This window comes from Mustelus asterias, chromosome X (genome assembly GCF_964213995.1).
Source record: "Mustelus asterias chromosome X, sMusAst1.hap1.1, whole genome shotgun sequence".
Taxonomy (NCBI): domain Eukaryota; kingdom Metazoa; phylum Chordata; class Chondrichthyes; order Carcharhiniformes; family Triakidae; genus Mustelus; species Mustelus asterias.
This window is the reverse complement of record NC_135834.1, coordinates 4,806,525-4,823,493: the sequence shown is the minus strand read 5'-3', so window position 1 is coordinate 4,823,493 and position 16,969 is coordinate 4,806,525. Positions and strand designations below refer to the sequence as shown.

General features: G+C 48.8%; 1 protein-coding gene across 1 annotated transcript in view; it reads left to right on the top strand.

The window, feature by feature from the left end:
- The window catches only part of slc26a10 (solute carrier family 26 member 10), a 73,374-nt gene that overhangs the window by 12,740 nt on the left and 43,665 nt on the right, over positions 1-16,969 (top strand). Inside the window, exons 6-11 of the mRNA XM_078201031.1 lie at positions 1,137-1,219; positions 2,928-3,075; positions 4,380-4,493; positions 9,784-9,861; positions 11,890-11,985; positions 13,516-13,622. Coding sequence (XP_078057157.1) covers positions 1,137-1,219; positions 2,928-3,075; positions 4,380-4,493; positions 9,784-9,861; positions 11,890-11,985; positions 13,516-13,622 — 626 coding nt within the window. The remainder of the gene's footprint in view (positions 1-1,136; positions 1,220-2,927; positions 3,076-4,379; positions 4,494-9,783; positions 9,862-11,889; positions 11,986-13,515; positions 13,623-16,969) is intronic.

Genomic DNA, 16,969 nt, shown 5'->3' with positions numbered 1-16,969 from the left:
CCTGAACATCTTTGGACACTAAGGGACAATTTAGCATGGCCAATCCACCTAATCTACACATCTTTGGACACTAAGGGGCAATTTAGCATGGCCAATCCACCTAACCTACACATCTTTGGACACTAAGGGGCAATTTAGCATGGCCAATGCACCTAACCTGCGCATCTTTGGACACTAAGGGACAATTTACCATGGCCAATCCACCTAACCAGCACATCTTTGGACACTGAGGTGCAATTTAGCATGGCCAATCCACCTAATCTACACATCTTTGGACACGAAGGGGAAATTTAGCATGGCCAATCCACCTAATCTACACATCTTTGGACACTGAGGGACAATTTAGCATGGCCAATCCACCTAATCTACACATCTTTGGACACTGAGGGACAATTTAGCATGGCCAATCCACCTAACCTACACATCTTTGGACACTGAGGGACAATTTAGCATGGCCAACCCACCGAACCTACACATCTTTGGACACTGAGGGACAATTTAGCATGGCGAATCCGCCTAACCCACACATTTTTGGACACTAAGGGGCAATTTAGCATGGCCAATCCACCTAACCTGCACATCTTTGGACACTAAGGGACAATTTAGCATGGCCAACCCACCTAACCTACACATCTTTGGACACTAAGAGGCACTTTAGCATGGCCAATCCACCTAACCTACACATCTTTGGACACTAAGGGGCAATTTAGCATGGCCAATCCACCTAACCTGCACATTATTTGGACACTAAGGGGGCAATTTAGCACGGCCAATCCACCTAACCTATACATCTTTTGGACTATGGAAGGAAACCGGAGCACCCGGAGGAAATCCACCAGACATGGGGAAAATGTATAAACTCCACACACAGACAGTGACCCACATCCGTAATCAAACCCAGGTCCCTGGCGCTTTGAGGCAGCGGTTCTAACCACCGTACTGCCCCATGTATCCCACATGAACCCACAACCTTGCAACTGAGCAGGGAAGCGTGCTAACCACTGAGCCATGGCACTTTTGAGCCAATAAATTAAGGGATATTTTGCCGGCTTCTGGTCCATGAGATGTGCTGAAGGTGTTAAGGTCTGACGTGAATAAAAATGTTGGATCTAACCAGGCGCTTTGCTTCTTCACAGATTATAGTGGCCACCGCAATCACCTTTGCCACATCCCTCGATGAAAGCTGCAACGTCCAGGTTGTGGGAAATATCCCGGCAGGGTGAGCTGAACTTTCTCAGGATCATTCGGAGCACAGTAAGGAATGATGTGCGAGGGTGACCAACCTGAATAAGACTTTTGTGGCTCCTGTCCTGGGATTTTCATAGAATCCCGACAGTATAGAAGGGGGCCATTCGGCCCATCAAGTCTGTACTGACTACAATCCCACCCAAGCCCCACTCGCACAACCCCACACATTTTACCTTGATAATCCCCCTGACACTAAGGGGCAATTTAGCACGGCCATTGCACCCTAACCCGCACATCTTTGGAGTGTGGGAGGAAACTGGAGCACGCGGAGGAAACCCACGCAGACACGGGGAGAACGTGCAGACTCCGCACAGACAGTGACCCGAGGCCGGGAATCGAACCCGGGTCCCTGGCGCTGTGAGGCAGCAGTGCTAACCACTGTGCCACCGTGCCGCTTTCATATTGCCTCCACGAAGAAACGGTCCAGTGACTTGGAATCAAAAGTTCCCAGACCTAACCCATCGCCAGCTCGCGAAATTTCTATTCCAGTCTTCACGGGAAGACTTATAAAATTCTAACAGTACGAGACAGGGTAGATGCAGGGAGGATGTTCCCGATGGTGGGGGGAGTCCAGAACCAGGGGGTCACAGTCTGAGGATTCGGGGTAGACCATTTAGGACGGAGGTGAGGAGACATTTCTTCACCCGATGAGCCTGTGGAATTCATTCCCACAGGAAGTAGTTGATGCCAAAACATTGAATGTATTCAAGAGGCGGCTGGATATAGCACTTGGGGCGAATGGGGTTAAAGGTTATGGGGAGAAATCAGGATTAGGCTATTGAGTTGGACGATCAGCCATGATCGTGATGAATGGCGGAGCAGGATCGAAGGGCCGAATGGCCTTCTCCTACCTTCTATGTTGGCCAGGATTTTTGCCTCTGTGTTTGCTGTGGACGTAAATGGCCACAGGGGGGCACAAAGTCCCGCGAGAGGCCCAAAATCGCAAATCCCGCCAGTGAGATCTCGCCACACCATCGCCCCTGTTGTTGGCGTAACAAGGTTCGTGCCCAGGAAATGTCATTCAAATATGTCACGGTATGGCTTCCCCGCTGTATTGTCCAGCCCCCCCCTCACAAATATTGGGATTTTCCCCATTTCGGCAAGCGTTGGGACATGCCTGGAGGGGCAGATTCCAGCAACGACAGCTTTCCGGAGATTGAGGCAACATTTTTAAAGGACTTCCCAGTCTCCAGCACTGAAGATTAACACATAGAACCCCCTCCCCCTCCTCTCCCAAGGACACAAGTCGGCTGACATCAACACTGCAATGAAGTTACTGTGAAAATCCCCGAGTCGCCAAACTCCTGTTCGGGTTACACTGAGGGAGAATTTAGCCAATGCACCCTAACCAGCATGTCTTTCAGACTGTGGGAGGAAACCGGAGCACCCGGAGGAAACCCACGCAGACACGGGGAGAACGTGCAGACTCCACACAGACAGTGACCCGAGCCGGGAATCGAACCCGGGTCCCTGGCGCTGTGAGGCAGCAGTGCTAACCACTGTGCCACCAGGAAATCTCTTTACAACCACGAGCTGAGGGAGCTCCATTCAGCTTCTCACGCCACCCTGCGAACACAATCATGTTAAGCTGGTATCCTTTTACCTTCTCAATCAATGTCCCAATCTCTTTCAAAAGATGAAAAGACTAACCCATTTTTTACATTTTCCGCCCTCCCTAGATTTCCAAAGCCTCAACTGCCAGCCGTGTGGAGTATCCCGAGTATAATTGGAGACACAATTGCAATTACCTTTGTTGGATATGCTGTGTCTGTATCACTGGCTATGATCTATGCAGAGAAGCACAGATACAAGATTGATCCCAACCAGGTCTGTGACATCTGAGCACACACTATCCCTGGAAAGGTTATGGGGGTACCTTTGTTACACAAGTCCCAGTTAGTCATAGAATCATAGAATCCCAACCGTGCAGAAGGAGGCCATTCAGCCCATCGAGCCTGCACCGACTCTTTGACAGAGCATCTTACCCAGGACCTCTTCCCATGCACTATTCCCGTAACCCCACGCATTTACCATGGCCAATCCACCTAACCTACACATCTTTGGACACTAAGGGGTAATTTAGCATGGCCAATCCACCTAACCCGCACATCTTTGGACACTAAGGGACAATTTAGCATGGCCAATCCATCTAACCTGCACATCTTTGGACACTAAGGGACAATTTAGCATGGCCAATCCACCTAACCTACGCATCTTTAGACACTAAGGGGCAATTTATCATGGTCAGTCCACCTAACCTACACATCTTTGGACACTAAGAGGCAATTTAGCACGGCCAATCTATCTAATTAACACATCTTTGGACACTAAGACACAATTTACCATGGCTAATTCGCCTAACCTGCACATCTTTGGACACTAAGGGACAGTTTAGCATGGCCAATCCACCTAACCTGCACATCTTTGGACACTAAGGGACAATTTAGCATGGCCAGTCCACCTAACCTACACATCTTTGGACACTAAGGGGCAATTTAGCATGGCCAATCTATCTAATTAACACATCTTTGGACACTCAGACGCAATTTACCATGGCTAATTCGCCTAACCTGCACATCTTTGGACACTAAGGGACAATTTAGCATGGCCAATCCACCTAACCTGCACATCTTTGGACACTAAGGGACAATTTAGCATGGCCAGTCCACCTAACCTACACATCTTTGGACACTAAGGGGCAATTTAGCATGGCCAATCTATCTAATTAACACATCTTTGGACACTCAGACGCAATTTACCATGGCTAATTCGCCTAACCTGCACACCTTTGGACACTAAGGGGCAATTTAGCATGGCCAATCCACCTAACCAGCACGTCTTTCAGACTGTGGGAGGAAACCGGAGCACCCGGAGGAAACTCACGCAGACACGGGGAGAACGTGCAAACTCCACACAGACAGTGACCCAAGCCGGGAATCGAACCCGGGTCCCTGGCGCTGTGAAGCAGCAGAGTTAACCACTGTGCTGCCATTATGGCAGCAGAGAGTCCGAAATCCAGAGGGTATTTTTGTCACCCCCAGTTAGGCCAATTTCAGTAGGAAAAGTGGCCAATGAGGACAGATGTTTGCCCCACACATCTCCATTAACATATTTTTGTCGCTGTTTGATAGGAACTGTTGGCTCATGGAATCTCTAACACGATCTCTTCCCTTTTCACCTGCTTCCCAAGTTCGGCATCATTGGCTACAAGCGATATTCTCGAGAGTGCGGGCAGCTACACACAGGTACGAATATTACACTCACAAAGAAATCCTGGAGTGTTCTTTTGGATTGCTTGACTATGACGTGACACCCTGCTGTTTGAAACTGTGATGACGCTCAGAGAACGGAACTGAAAATGAGCCCCCGGTGAAGAGGAATTCTCAAGTGCTGAGGCATGAGTTCATGAACCTGTACTCAACCTGCGTATCACTATCCACCCTATCTAAACCTCTAATCATCTTATATGTTTCAATAAGATCCCCTCTTAGCCGCCGCCTTTCCAGCGAAAACAATCCCAAATCCCTCAGCCTCTCCTCATAGGATCTCCCCTCCATACCAGGCAACATCCTGGTAAACCTCCTCTGCACCCTCCTCTGGATGAGGGTATAGTTGGGTGGATTAGCAAATTTGCTGATGACACCAAAGTCGGTGGTGTGGTAGACAGTGAGGAAGGGTGTCGTAGTTTGCAGGAAGACTTAGACAGGTTGCAAAGTTGGGCCGAGAGGTGGCGGATGGAGTTTAATGCGGAGAAGTGTGAGGTAATTCACTTTGGTAGGAATAACAGATGTGTTGAGTATAGGGCTAACGGGAGGACTTTGAATAGTGTGGAGGAGCAGAGGGATCTAGGTGTATGTGTGCATAGATCCCTGAAAGTTGGGAATCAAGTAGATAAGGTTGTTAAGAAGGCATATGGTGTCTTGGCGTTTATTGGTAGGGGGATTGAATTTAGGAGTCGTAGCGTTATGTTGCAACTGTACACAACTCTGGTGCGGCCGCACTTGGAGTACTGTGTGCAGTTCTGGTCCCCACATTACAGGAAGGATGTGGAGGCTTTGGAGAGGGTGCAGAGGAGGTTTACCAGGATGTTGCCTGGTATGGAGGGGAGATCCTATGAGGAGAGGCTGAGGGATTTGGGATTGTTTTCGCTGGAAAGGCGGCGGCTAAGAGGGGATCTTATTGAAACATATAAGATGATTAGAGGTTTAGATAGGGTGGATAGTGATAGCCTTTTTCCTCTGATGGAGAAATCCAGCACGAGGGGGCATGGCTTTAAATTGAGGGGGGGTAGTTATAGAACCGATGTCAGGGGTAGGTTCTTTACCCAGAGGGTGGTGAGGGATTGGAATGCCCTGCCAGCATCAGTAGTAAATGCGCCTAGTTTGGGGGCGTTTAAGAGATCCGTAGATAGGTTCATGGACGAAAAGAAATTGGTTTAGGTTGGAGGGTCACAGTTTTTTTTTTAACTGGTCGGTGCAACATCGTGGGCCGAAGGGCCTGTTCTGCGCTGTAATGTTCTATGTTCTATGTTCTATGCGTAAAACTTCGCTTAGAGGCCATCGCCTGGACTACTGTGTCCAACCCTGGCCCCCATACTTTAGGAAGGACGTCAAGGCCTCAGACAGGTTTATGAGGAGGTTTAACGGAAGGGTGCCAGGGAATAAGAGGCTACAGTTCATGAGAAATAAGAGCAGAAAATGCTGGAAAAACTCAGCAGGCCTGGCAGCCTAGAAACCTAGAAGGCAGGAGCAGGAGTGGGCAATTTGGCCCTTCAAGCCCACTCCTTCATTCATTATGATCATGGCTCATCCTCTATCTCGGGTAGCACGGTGGCCCAGTGGTTAGCACTGCTGCCTCACACCGCCAGGGTCCTGGGTTCAATTCCGGCCTCCGGTCACCGTCTGTGTGGAGTTTGCACATTCTCCCCGTGTCTGCGTGGGTTTCCTCTGGTTTCCTCCCAAAGATGTGCGAGTTAGGTTGATTGGCCATGCTAAATTGACCCTAGTGTCAGGGGGATTAGTAGGGTAAATGTGCGGGGTTGCGGGAATAGGGCGTGGGTGGGATTGTGGTCAATGGGCCGAATGGCCTCCTTCTGCACTGTAGGGAGTCTATAATCTCAAGACCATATTCCTGCTTTCCCTCCAAACTCCTTGATGCCATTAAAGTATAAAAAAAATCTCTTTCTTGAATATATTCAGTGACGTGGCCTCCACAGCTTTCTGTGGTAGTGAATTCCACAAGTTCACCACCCTCTGAGTGAAGAAATGTCTCCTCAACTCACTCCTAAATGGTCTCCCCTGTTGGGGACCTTCCTGAGACTGTGACCCCTGGTTCTAAATTCTCCAGTAAGAAGTTTAACAACACCAGGTTAAAGTCCAACAGGTTTATTTGGTAGCAAAAGCCACACAAGCTTTCGGAGCTGCAAGCCCCTTCTTCAGGTGAGTGGGAATTCTGTTCACAAACAGAGCATATAAAGACACAAACTCAATTTACATGAATAATGGTTGGAATGCGAATACTTACAACTAATCAAGTCTTTAAGAAACAAAACAATGTGAGTGGAGAGAGCATCAAGACAGGCTAAAAAGATGTGTATTGTCTCCAGACAAGACAGCCAGTGAAACTCTGTGGGGGTTACAAATAGTGGGACATGAACCCAATATCCCGGTTGAGGCCGTCCTCGTGTGTGCGGAACTTGGCTATCAGTTTCTGCTCAGCGACTCTGCGCCGTCGTGTGTCGCGAAGGCCGCCTTGGAGAACGCTTACCCGAATATCAGAGGCCGAATGCCCGTGACCGCTGAAGTGCTCCCCAACAGGAAGAGAACAGTCTTGCCTGGTGATTGTCGAGTGGTGTTCATTCATCCGTTGTCGCAGCGTCTGCATAGTTTCCCCAATGTACCATGCCTCGGGACATCCTTTCTTGCAGCGTATCAGGTAGACAAGAAGTGGGGGTGTGGGGATGGCCTGAAGATGAACATCTCGCCAAGGCCATCCCCACACCCCCACTTCTTGCCTTCAAACAACCGCACAACCTCAAACAGAACATTGTCCGCAGCAAACTACCCAGCCTTCAGGAGAACAATGACCATGACACCACACAACCCTGCCACAGCAACCTCTGCAAGACGTGCCGGATCATCGACACAGATGCCATCATCTCACGTGAGAACACCATCCACCAGGTACACGGTACATACTCTTGCAACTCGGCCAACGTTGCCTACCTGATACGCTGCAAGAAAGGATGTCCCGAGGCATGGTACATTGGGGAAACCATGCAGACGCTGCGACAACGGATGAATGAACACCGCTCGACAATCACCAGGCAAGACTGTTCTCTTCCTGTTGGGGAGCACTTCAGCGGTCACGGACATTCGGCCTCTGATATTCGGGTAAGCGTTCTCCAAGGCGGCCTTCGCGACACACGACGGCGCAGAGTCGCTGAGCAGAAACTGATAGCCAAGTTCCGCACACACGAGGACGGCCTCAACCGGGATATTGGGTTCATGTCCCACTATTTGTAACCCCCACAGTTTCACTGGCTGTCTTGTCTGGAGACAATACACATCTTTTTAGCCTGTCTTGATGCTCTCTCCACTCACATTGTTTTGTTTCTTAAAGACTTGATTAGTTGTAAGTATTCGCATTCCAACCATTATTCATGTAAATTGAGTTTGTGTCTTTATATGCCCTGTTTGTGAACAGAATTCCCACTCACCTGAAGAAGGGGCTTGCAGCTCCGAAAGCTAGTGTGGCTTTTGCTACCAAATAAACCTGTTGGACTTTAACCTGGTGTTGTTAAACTTCTTACTGTGTTTACCCCAGTCCAACGCCGGCATCTCCACATCATGTCTAAATTCTCCAACCAAGGGGGACATCCTCCCTGCATCTAGTCTGTCCAGCCCTGTTGGAATTTTATGGCATGAAGTACTGGTCGAGAGCTGAAATGGGAAACGGCACAAGGCCGACTATAATCAGCATTGGAATCTCATTAGGTTTTTCTTCAGAAGGAACTCTTCAAAATGCCGCTAATGAAAATACAACAAAAATTACTCCAACTTATGAAGGGTTTAATAAAGAAACATCATTACTCCAAACTTGAGGCCTCGCCCTGGGCCACTCCAAGCTTCCCACAATTCTCTCCTCAATTCCCCACAGCTTGAGGGGCGACCAGATAGAAGTCTACAAGATTATGAGAGGCATGGACGGAGTGGACAGTCAGAAGCTTTTTCCCAGGGTGGAAGAGTCAATTACTAGGGGGCACAGGTTTAAGGTGCGAGGGGCAAGGTTTAAAGGAGATGTACGAGGCAGATTTTTTACACAGTGGGTGGTGGGTGTCTGGAACTCGCTGTCGGGGGAGGTAGTGGAAGCGGATACGGGAGTGAGTTTTAAGGGGCGTCTGGACAAATACATGAATAGGGTGGGGATAGAGGGATATGGTCCTCGGAAGGGTAGGGGGTTTTAGTTCAGTCGGGCAGCATGGTCGGTACAGGCTTGGAGGGCCGAAGGGCCTGTTCCTGTGCTGTAATTTTCTTTGTTCTTTGTTCTACATAGTTCCTTTATTTATAGTGAGTCAGCTGGCGATTACATCACTCTGTAACTGGTTCCATGGTTTACTGGGTCAGCTGACTCTTACATCTTGTTCCCATTGGACACATTACATCCAATACAAAGTTGTCACCGGTTACATTCTAACATTAGGGAGTCTGGGACGGTATTCTCCAGCCTCGCTCATGTTTCCAGCCCTGCTGGGGGAGATTCCCATCGGCAGGGATTCAAAATGGCGCCAGGCGTGATGGCCTCGCTGGTGGGGTCAGAGGCTATTGAGACCCCTCCCGGGTGACTGGGGGCAAGGGAGTGCCTTGGGCAGTGCCAGCCTAGGGTGCCCCTTGGGCAGTGCCAGCCTGGCATCAGGAATATGTGCGGAGATGTTTATGGATTCGTCTATCCCGCTTTTCAATGGAGGGCATTAACTTGGAGTGGTTGGGGAGAGGGTGGTAAGAGGAAAAAAGCTCGCATTTCTATAGCACCTTTCACGACCTCAGGGCCTTCCAGCCAATGAGGCACCTCTGAATTGTAGTCGCTGTCAGAATGTAGGAAACACAGCAGCCAACTTATGCACAGCAAGATCCCAAAAATGAGGTAAATGATCTGCGAACAGTTAACAGCAAGGTAGGTAAATGTGAGCCAGGGCAGGGTTACGGGGATGGAGAGGAGGGCTTGGGTAAGATGCTCTTTTGGAGGGTCGGCGGAGACCTGATGGGCTGAATGGTCTCCATCTGCCCTTCAGGGATTCCATGGCGCTATGGGCTCGGAGAGAATTTCCCCGTTCTGCTTCAGAAAGACGGCACCTCGGGCAGTGTAGCACTCTCTCACCAAGCGGGTCAACCGAGAACTTGTGCGGAAGAGACCTTTACTGCAACTTGGGGGCCTGCCAAGTCAGGGGTGAGAGGTGCCAGGCCACTCGGCTATGAGGACAGACGGACATTCCGAGGAATCGTGCATAATTCGCCGCCTTCTGTTTATTTTTTACAGCTTGCTGGGTTTTTTACCTGCCTTGTCATCCTGGTGGTCTTACTTTTGATTGGTCCCCTGTTTTACTTCCTTCCCAAGGTGAGCGAAGTATTCTGAATCGAACGTTGCACGGCAAACACAGAAAGGCTTCGAATGAATCCCAAAATGTGTCGCAGTCACCCGCTTACATCACTCACCCATCCGACCAATCCAGTATTCTCAGCCTTAGATGTTGTGTTGTGTAGAATTCCCTCTGTAAACACGGTGGGCGGGATTTTCCGGCCCCGCTCATCCCGAAACTGTAAGATTCCGCCCGAGGTCAACGGACCTTTCCATGGTCCGCCTCCCCCCCCGGCCTCTGCCCGTTCCGATTCTGGTGGCGGATGGGATGGGAAAATTCCGGCCTGTATTTTTCAGCCACCACTGAAGAGGGAGGGAATTCGGTGAATTGTCCTCTCTGCAATGCATTTTGGGAAGGATGATCCCAAAGTGTAAACGTCCAGGCCTGAGGTGGGATCTTCCGAAACTGGGATCTCTTCCTCTCAACCCTGCAGTGGAGAAACTTTTCACCGTCAGGTCGACAGTGAGCCATCCTTAACTGCCAGAGGAGATGGGAGTTTGGATCATCCTCTGAGGGCATTGAACAGAGGAAAATGTGATGACATGCGTTGCCACTTCAAACCTGACAGCAAAAAGGTTCCTCTGAATTCTCCCCCTTGAGGTGTATTGTACAGTTCTAGAATCATAGAATCCCTACAGTGCAGAAGGAGGTCATTCGGCCCATCGGGTCTGCACTGACTCTCCAACAGAGTATCTTATCCAGGCCCAATCCCTGTAACCCCATGTCTTTACCCCGCTCATTCCCCTAATTTGCACATCTTTGGACACTAAGGGGCAATTTAGCATGGCCAATCCACCTAACCTACACATCGTTGGACACTAAGGGACAATTTAGCATGGCCAATCCACCTAACCTACACATCTTTGGACACTAAGGGACAATTTAGCATGGCCAATCCACCTAACCCACACATCTTTGGACACTAAGGGACAATTTAGCATGGCCAATCCACCTAACCCTGCACATCTTTGGACACTAAGGGACAATTTAGTATGGCCAATCCACCTAATCTACACATCGTTGGACACTAAGGGACAATTTAGCATGGCCAATCCACCTAACCTACACATCTTTGGACACTAAGGGACAATTTAGTATGGCCAATCCACCTAATCTACACATCGTTGGACACTAAGGGACAATTTAGTACGGCCAATCCACCTAACCGACACATCTTTGGACACTAAGGGACAATTTAGCATGGCCAATCCACCTAATCTACACATCTTTGGACTGTGGGAGGAAACCGGGGAACCTGGAGGAAACCCACGCAGACACGGGGAGAATGTGCAAACACCACACAGACAGTTACCCGAGGCCGGGAATTGAACCTGGGTCCCTGGCACTGTGAGGCAGCAGTGCTAACCACTGTGCCATTGTATCGCCTGAGTAGTGATAATGTGACTGTCCCAATATTCCACAGGCCAGGAGGCACAAGTTCGAATCCCACCATGGTAGTTAGTCTCAGTAACGGTGACCTTGAAACCATCGTTAAAAACCCATCTGGTTCACTCTTCGAAGGGCCATCCAGGCTCAAAACCTTGCCTCTATTCTCTCTCCACAGATGCTGACAGACCTGCTGAGATTTTCCAGCATTTTTCTGTCATGGTTCACCCCTTTAGGGAAGGAAATCTGCCGTCTTTACCCGGTCTGGCCTACATGTGACTCCAGAGCCACGCAATGTGAGCGACTCTCCTGAGAGTCAGCCACATTGTTATGGGGCCTTAAATCACAGGGGCTGGACACAGCCTCTGATGTCCCTTGACAGATACAGACAGCAGAGTTTCTGCTGAGTAGGCCCAAGTAGCAACAGGGCCTACAAAAAGGCCGAAGTCTGCACAGAGTTGCAGGAGGATATCCGTGATTTGGAGGGAATACATGGAGTTGAAAGAGAAGGGGGAGAAATCTGTGTTTATCAGTGAATATTTTGCTTAAATGCTGATTGTCATTTTCGTGGGAGCAACGTAAATCAAAGATAACATGAATAAAACAACCTGTATTCTCAGGCAGTCCTGGCTTGTATCAACGTCACCAGCCTACGCCAGATGTTCCTCCAGTTTCAGGATCTTCCAGAATTGTGGAGAGTCAGCAAGATGGACTTTGTAAGTTTGGGTCAATTTTATCACATGGCAGGGCTCACTGTAAAAAGTCCAACAACTGACTTGCAAACAAGCAGTCACCTCATCTCAACAAACCCAACAGAGACCGGGCATTTATAGAATCCCTACAGAGCAGGATGAGGCCATTCTGCCCATCAAGTCTGCACTGACTCTCCAACAGAGTATCTTATCCAGGCCCTGTAACCCCACATATTTACCCCGCTACTCCCCCTAACCTACACATCCTTGGACACTAAGGGGCAATTTAGCATGGCCAATCCACCTAACCTACACATCTTTGGACACTAAGGGACAATTTAGCATGGCCAATCTACCTAACCTGCACATCTTTGGACACTAAGGAGCAATTTAGCATGGCCAATCCACCTAACCTACACATCTTTGGACACTAAGGGGCAATTTAGCATGGCCAATCCACCTAACCTGCACATCTTTGGACACTAAGGGACAACTTAGCATGGCCGATTCACCTAACCTGCACATCTTTGGGCACTAAGGGGCAATTTAGCATGGCCAATCCACCTAACCTACACATCTTTGGACACTAAGGGGCAATTTAGCATGGCCAATCCACCGAACCTGCACATCTTTGGACACTAAGGGGCAATTTAGCATGGCCAATCCACCGAACCTGCACATCTTTGGACACTAAGGGACAACTTAGCATGGCCGATCCACCTAACCTGCACATCTTTGGGCACTAAGGGGCAATTTAGCATGGCCAATCAACCTAACCTACACATCTTTGGACACTAAGGGGCAATTTAGCATGGCCAATCCACCGAACCTGCACATCTTTGGACACTAAGGGACAATTTAGCATGGCCAATCCACCGAACCTGCACATCTTTGGACACTAAGGGACAACTTAGCATGGCCGATTCACCTAACCTGCACATCTTTGGGCACTAAGGGGCAATTTAGCATGGCCAATCAACCTAACCTACACATCTTTGGACACTAAGGGGCAATTTAGCATGGCCAATCCACCGAACCTGCACATCTTTGGACACTAAGGGACAACTTAGCATGGCCGATTCACCTAACCTGCACATCTTTGGGCACTAAGGGACAACTTAGCATGGCCGATTCACCTAACCTGCACATCTTTGGGCACTAAGGGGCAATTTAGCATGGCCAATCCACCTAACCTGCACATTTTTGGGCACTAAAGGTTAATTAAGCATGGCCAATCAACCTAACCTACACATCTCTGGACACTAAGGGGCAATTTAGCATGGCCAATCCACCGAACCTGCACATTTTTGGGCACTAAAGGTTAATTAAGCATGGCCAATCCACCTAACCAGCACGTCTTTGGACTGTGGGAGGAAACCGGAGCATCCGGAGGAAACCCACGCAGACACAGGGAGAACGTGCAAACCTGGAACCTTGCACCTGGAATCTTTCTTTTTTTGTACAGTAGTAACGTTGTCACTGTGACACTGCACTCCCCCCACCCCCGAACTGCTGGATCCACCTCACCAGTGGCTTTGTCCATTTTGATTTCAGATGGTCTGGGTTGTAACTTGGCTGGCTGTAATCCTGTTGAATGCGGACCTTGGACTTGCTGTGGGGGTGGTGTTCTCGATGATGACTGTGATCTGTCGCACCCAGAGGTACTGCATTACAATCTGCACCAGACACGAACCTAATCTCCTCTGTGGTTCTCAGTTGGTTCAAATTCTGGCATATATTACAAAGCACAAAGTCCAGCACAGGGACAGGCCCTTCGGCCCTCCAAGGCCGTGCCGATCATGATGCCCTAACTAAACTAAAAAAACCCTCTGCCCTTACCCGGTCCGTATCCCTCTATTCCCTCCCTATTCATGTACCCACGTACTGTGGGAAGGCAAAGGGACGTCTGGTAAGTGGGAGGCTTTCAAAAGTGTGTTAACTAGGGTTCAGGGTGAGCACATTCCTGTTAGAGTGAAGGGAAAGGCTGGCAGAAGTAGGGAACTCTGGATGAACAAAGAACAAAGAACAATACAGCACAGGAACAGGCCCTTTGGCCCTCCAAGCCTGCACCGATCATGTGTTCCTAACTCGACCATCCGTTTGTATCCCTCTATTCCCAGTCTGTTCATGTGGCTATCTAGATAAGTCTTCAATGATCCTAGTGTGTCTGCCTCAACCACCTTGCTTGGTAGTGCATTCCAGGCCCCCACCACCCTCTGCGTAAAATATGTCCCCCGCATATCTGTATTGAACCTTGCCCCCCTTACCTTGAACTTGTGACCCCTTGTGTTTGTCATTTCTGACCTGGGAAAAAGCTTCCAACTGTTCACCCTATCTATGCACTTCATAATTTTATAAACTTCTGTTAGGTTGCCCCTCAACCCCCGTCTTTCCAGGGAGAACAACCCCAGTTTACTCAATCTCACCTCATAGCTAAGACCCTCCATACCAGGCAACATCCTGGTAAACCTCCTCTGCACTCTCTCCAAAGCCTCCACGTCCTTCTGGTAGTGTGGAGACCAGAACTGGACGCAGTATTCCAAATGTGGCCTAACCAACGTTCTATACATCTGCAACATCAGACCCCAACTTTTATACTCTATGCCCTGTCCAATAAAGACAAGCACGCCATATGCCTTCTTCACCACCTTTTCCACCTGTGCTGCCACCTTTAAGGATCTGTGTACTTGTACACCCAGATCCCTCTGTGTGTCTATACTCCTGATGGTTCTGCCATTTATTGTGTAGCTCCTCCCTGCATTAGATCTACTACGACTCAGGATATTGAGGCCCTGGTCAAGAAGAAGAAAGAGGCACATGACGTGCATAGGCAGCTGGGATCAAGTGAATCCCTTGAAGAGTATAGGGGGTGTAGGAGTAGAGTTAAGAGAGAAATCAGGAGGGCAAAAAGGGGACACGAGATTGTTTTGGCAGATAAGGCAAAGGAGAATCCAAAGAGCTTCTACAAATACATAAAGGGCAAAAGAGTAACAGGGGAGAGAGTAGGGCCTCTCAAGGATCAACAGGGTCATCTATGTGCGGATCCACAAGAGATGGGTGAGATCCTAAATGAATATTTCTCATCAGTATTTACTGTAGAAAAAAGCATGGATGTTAGGGAACTTGGGGAAATAAATAGTGATGTCTTGAGGAGTGTAGATATTACAGAGAAGGAGGTGCTGGAAGTCTTAAAGCGCATCAAGGTAGATAAACCCCTGGGACCTGAGGAAGTGTATCCCAGGACATTGTGGGAGGCTAGGGAGGAAATTACGGGTCCCCTAGCCGAGATATTTGAATCATCGATAGTCAGAGGTGAGGTGCCTGAAGATTGGAGGGTGGCAAATGTTGTGCCTTTGTTTAAAAAGGGCTGCAGGGAAAAGCCTGGGAACTACAGGCCGGTGAGCCTCACATCTGTGGTGGGTAAGTTGTTGGAAGATATTTTGAGAGACAGGATCTACAGGCATTTAGAAATGCAAGGACTGATTAGGGACAGTCAGCATGGCTTTGTGAGTGGAAAATCATGCCTCACAAATTTGATTGAGTTTTTTGAAGGGGTAACCAAGAAGGTAGATGAGGGCAGTGCAGTTGATGCTGTCTACATGGACTTTAGCAAGGCCTTTGACAAGGTACCGCATGGTAGGTTATTGCATAAGGTTAAATCTCACGGGATCCAGGGTGAGGTATCTAAATGGATACAAAATTGGCTCTTTGACAGAAGCCAGAGGGTGGTTGTAGAGAGTTGTTTTTCAAACTGGAGGCCTGTGACCAGCGGTGTGCCTCAGGGATCAGTGCTTGGTCCACTGTTATTTGTCATTTATATTAATGATTTGGATGAGAATATAGGAGGCATGGTTAGTAAGTTTGCAGATGACACCAAGATTGGTGGCATAGTGGACAGTGAAGAAGATTACAAAGGGATCTTGATCAATTGGGCCAGTGGGCTGACGAATGGCAGATGGAGTTTAATTTAGATAAATGCGAGGTGATGCATTTTTGTAGATTGAACCAGGGCAGGACTTAATCAGTTAATGGTAGGGCGTTGGGGAGAGTTACGGAACAAAGAGATCGAGGGATACATGTTCATAGCTCCTTGAAGGTGGAGTCACAGGTGGACAGAGTGGTGAAGAAGGCATTCGGCATGCTTGGTTTCATTGGTCAGAACATTGAATACAGGAGTTGGGATGTCTTGTTGAAGTTGTACAAGACATTGGTAAGGCCACACTTGGAATACTGTGTGCAATTCTGGTCACCCTATTATAGAAAGGATATTATTAAACTAGAAAGAGTGCAGAAGAGATTTACTAGGCTGCTACCGGGACTTGATGGTTTGAGATATAAGGAGTGGCTAGATAGACTTTTTTCTCTGGAGTGTAGAAGGCTGAGGGGTGATCTTATCGAGGTCTATAAAATAATGAGGGGCACAGATCAGCTAGATAGTCAATATCTTTTCCCAAAGGTAGAGGAGTCTAAAACTGGTTTAAGGTGAGAGGGGAGAGATACAAAAGTGTCCAGAGGGGAAATTTTTTCCACAGAGGGTGGTGAGTGTCTGGAACAAGCTGCCAGAGGTAGTAGTAGAGGCGGGTACAATTTTGTCTTTTAAACAGCATTTAGACAGTTACATGGCTAAGATGGGTATAGAGGGATATGGGCCAAATGCGGGCAAGTGGGATTAGCGTGGGGTTTAAAAGAAAGGGTGGCATGGACAAGTTGGGCCGAAGGGCCTGTTTCCATGCTGTAAACCTCTATGACTCTATGACTCATCCAGATGCCTCTTAAACGTTGCTAATGTGCCTCTTCCACCACCTCCTCTGGCAGCGCGTTCCAGGCACCCACCACTCTCTGTGTGAAAAACTTCCCCCGCACATCTCCCTTAAACTTTCCCCCCTCACCTTGAACCTGTGCCCCCTTGTAATTGACACTTCCACCCTGGGGAAAAAGCCTCTGACTATCCACCCTGTCTCTGCCTCTCATAATTTTGTAGACCAGGTCTCCCCTCAGCCTCCGTCTT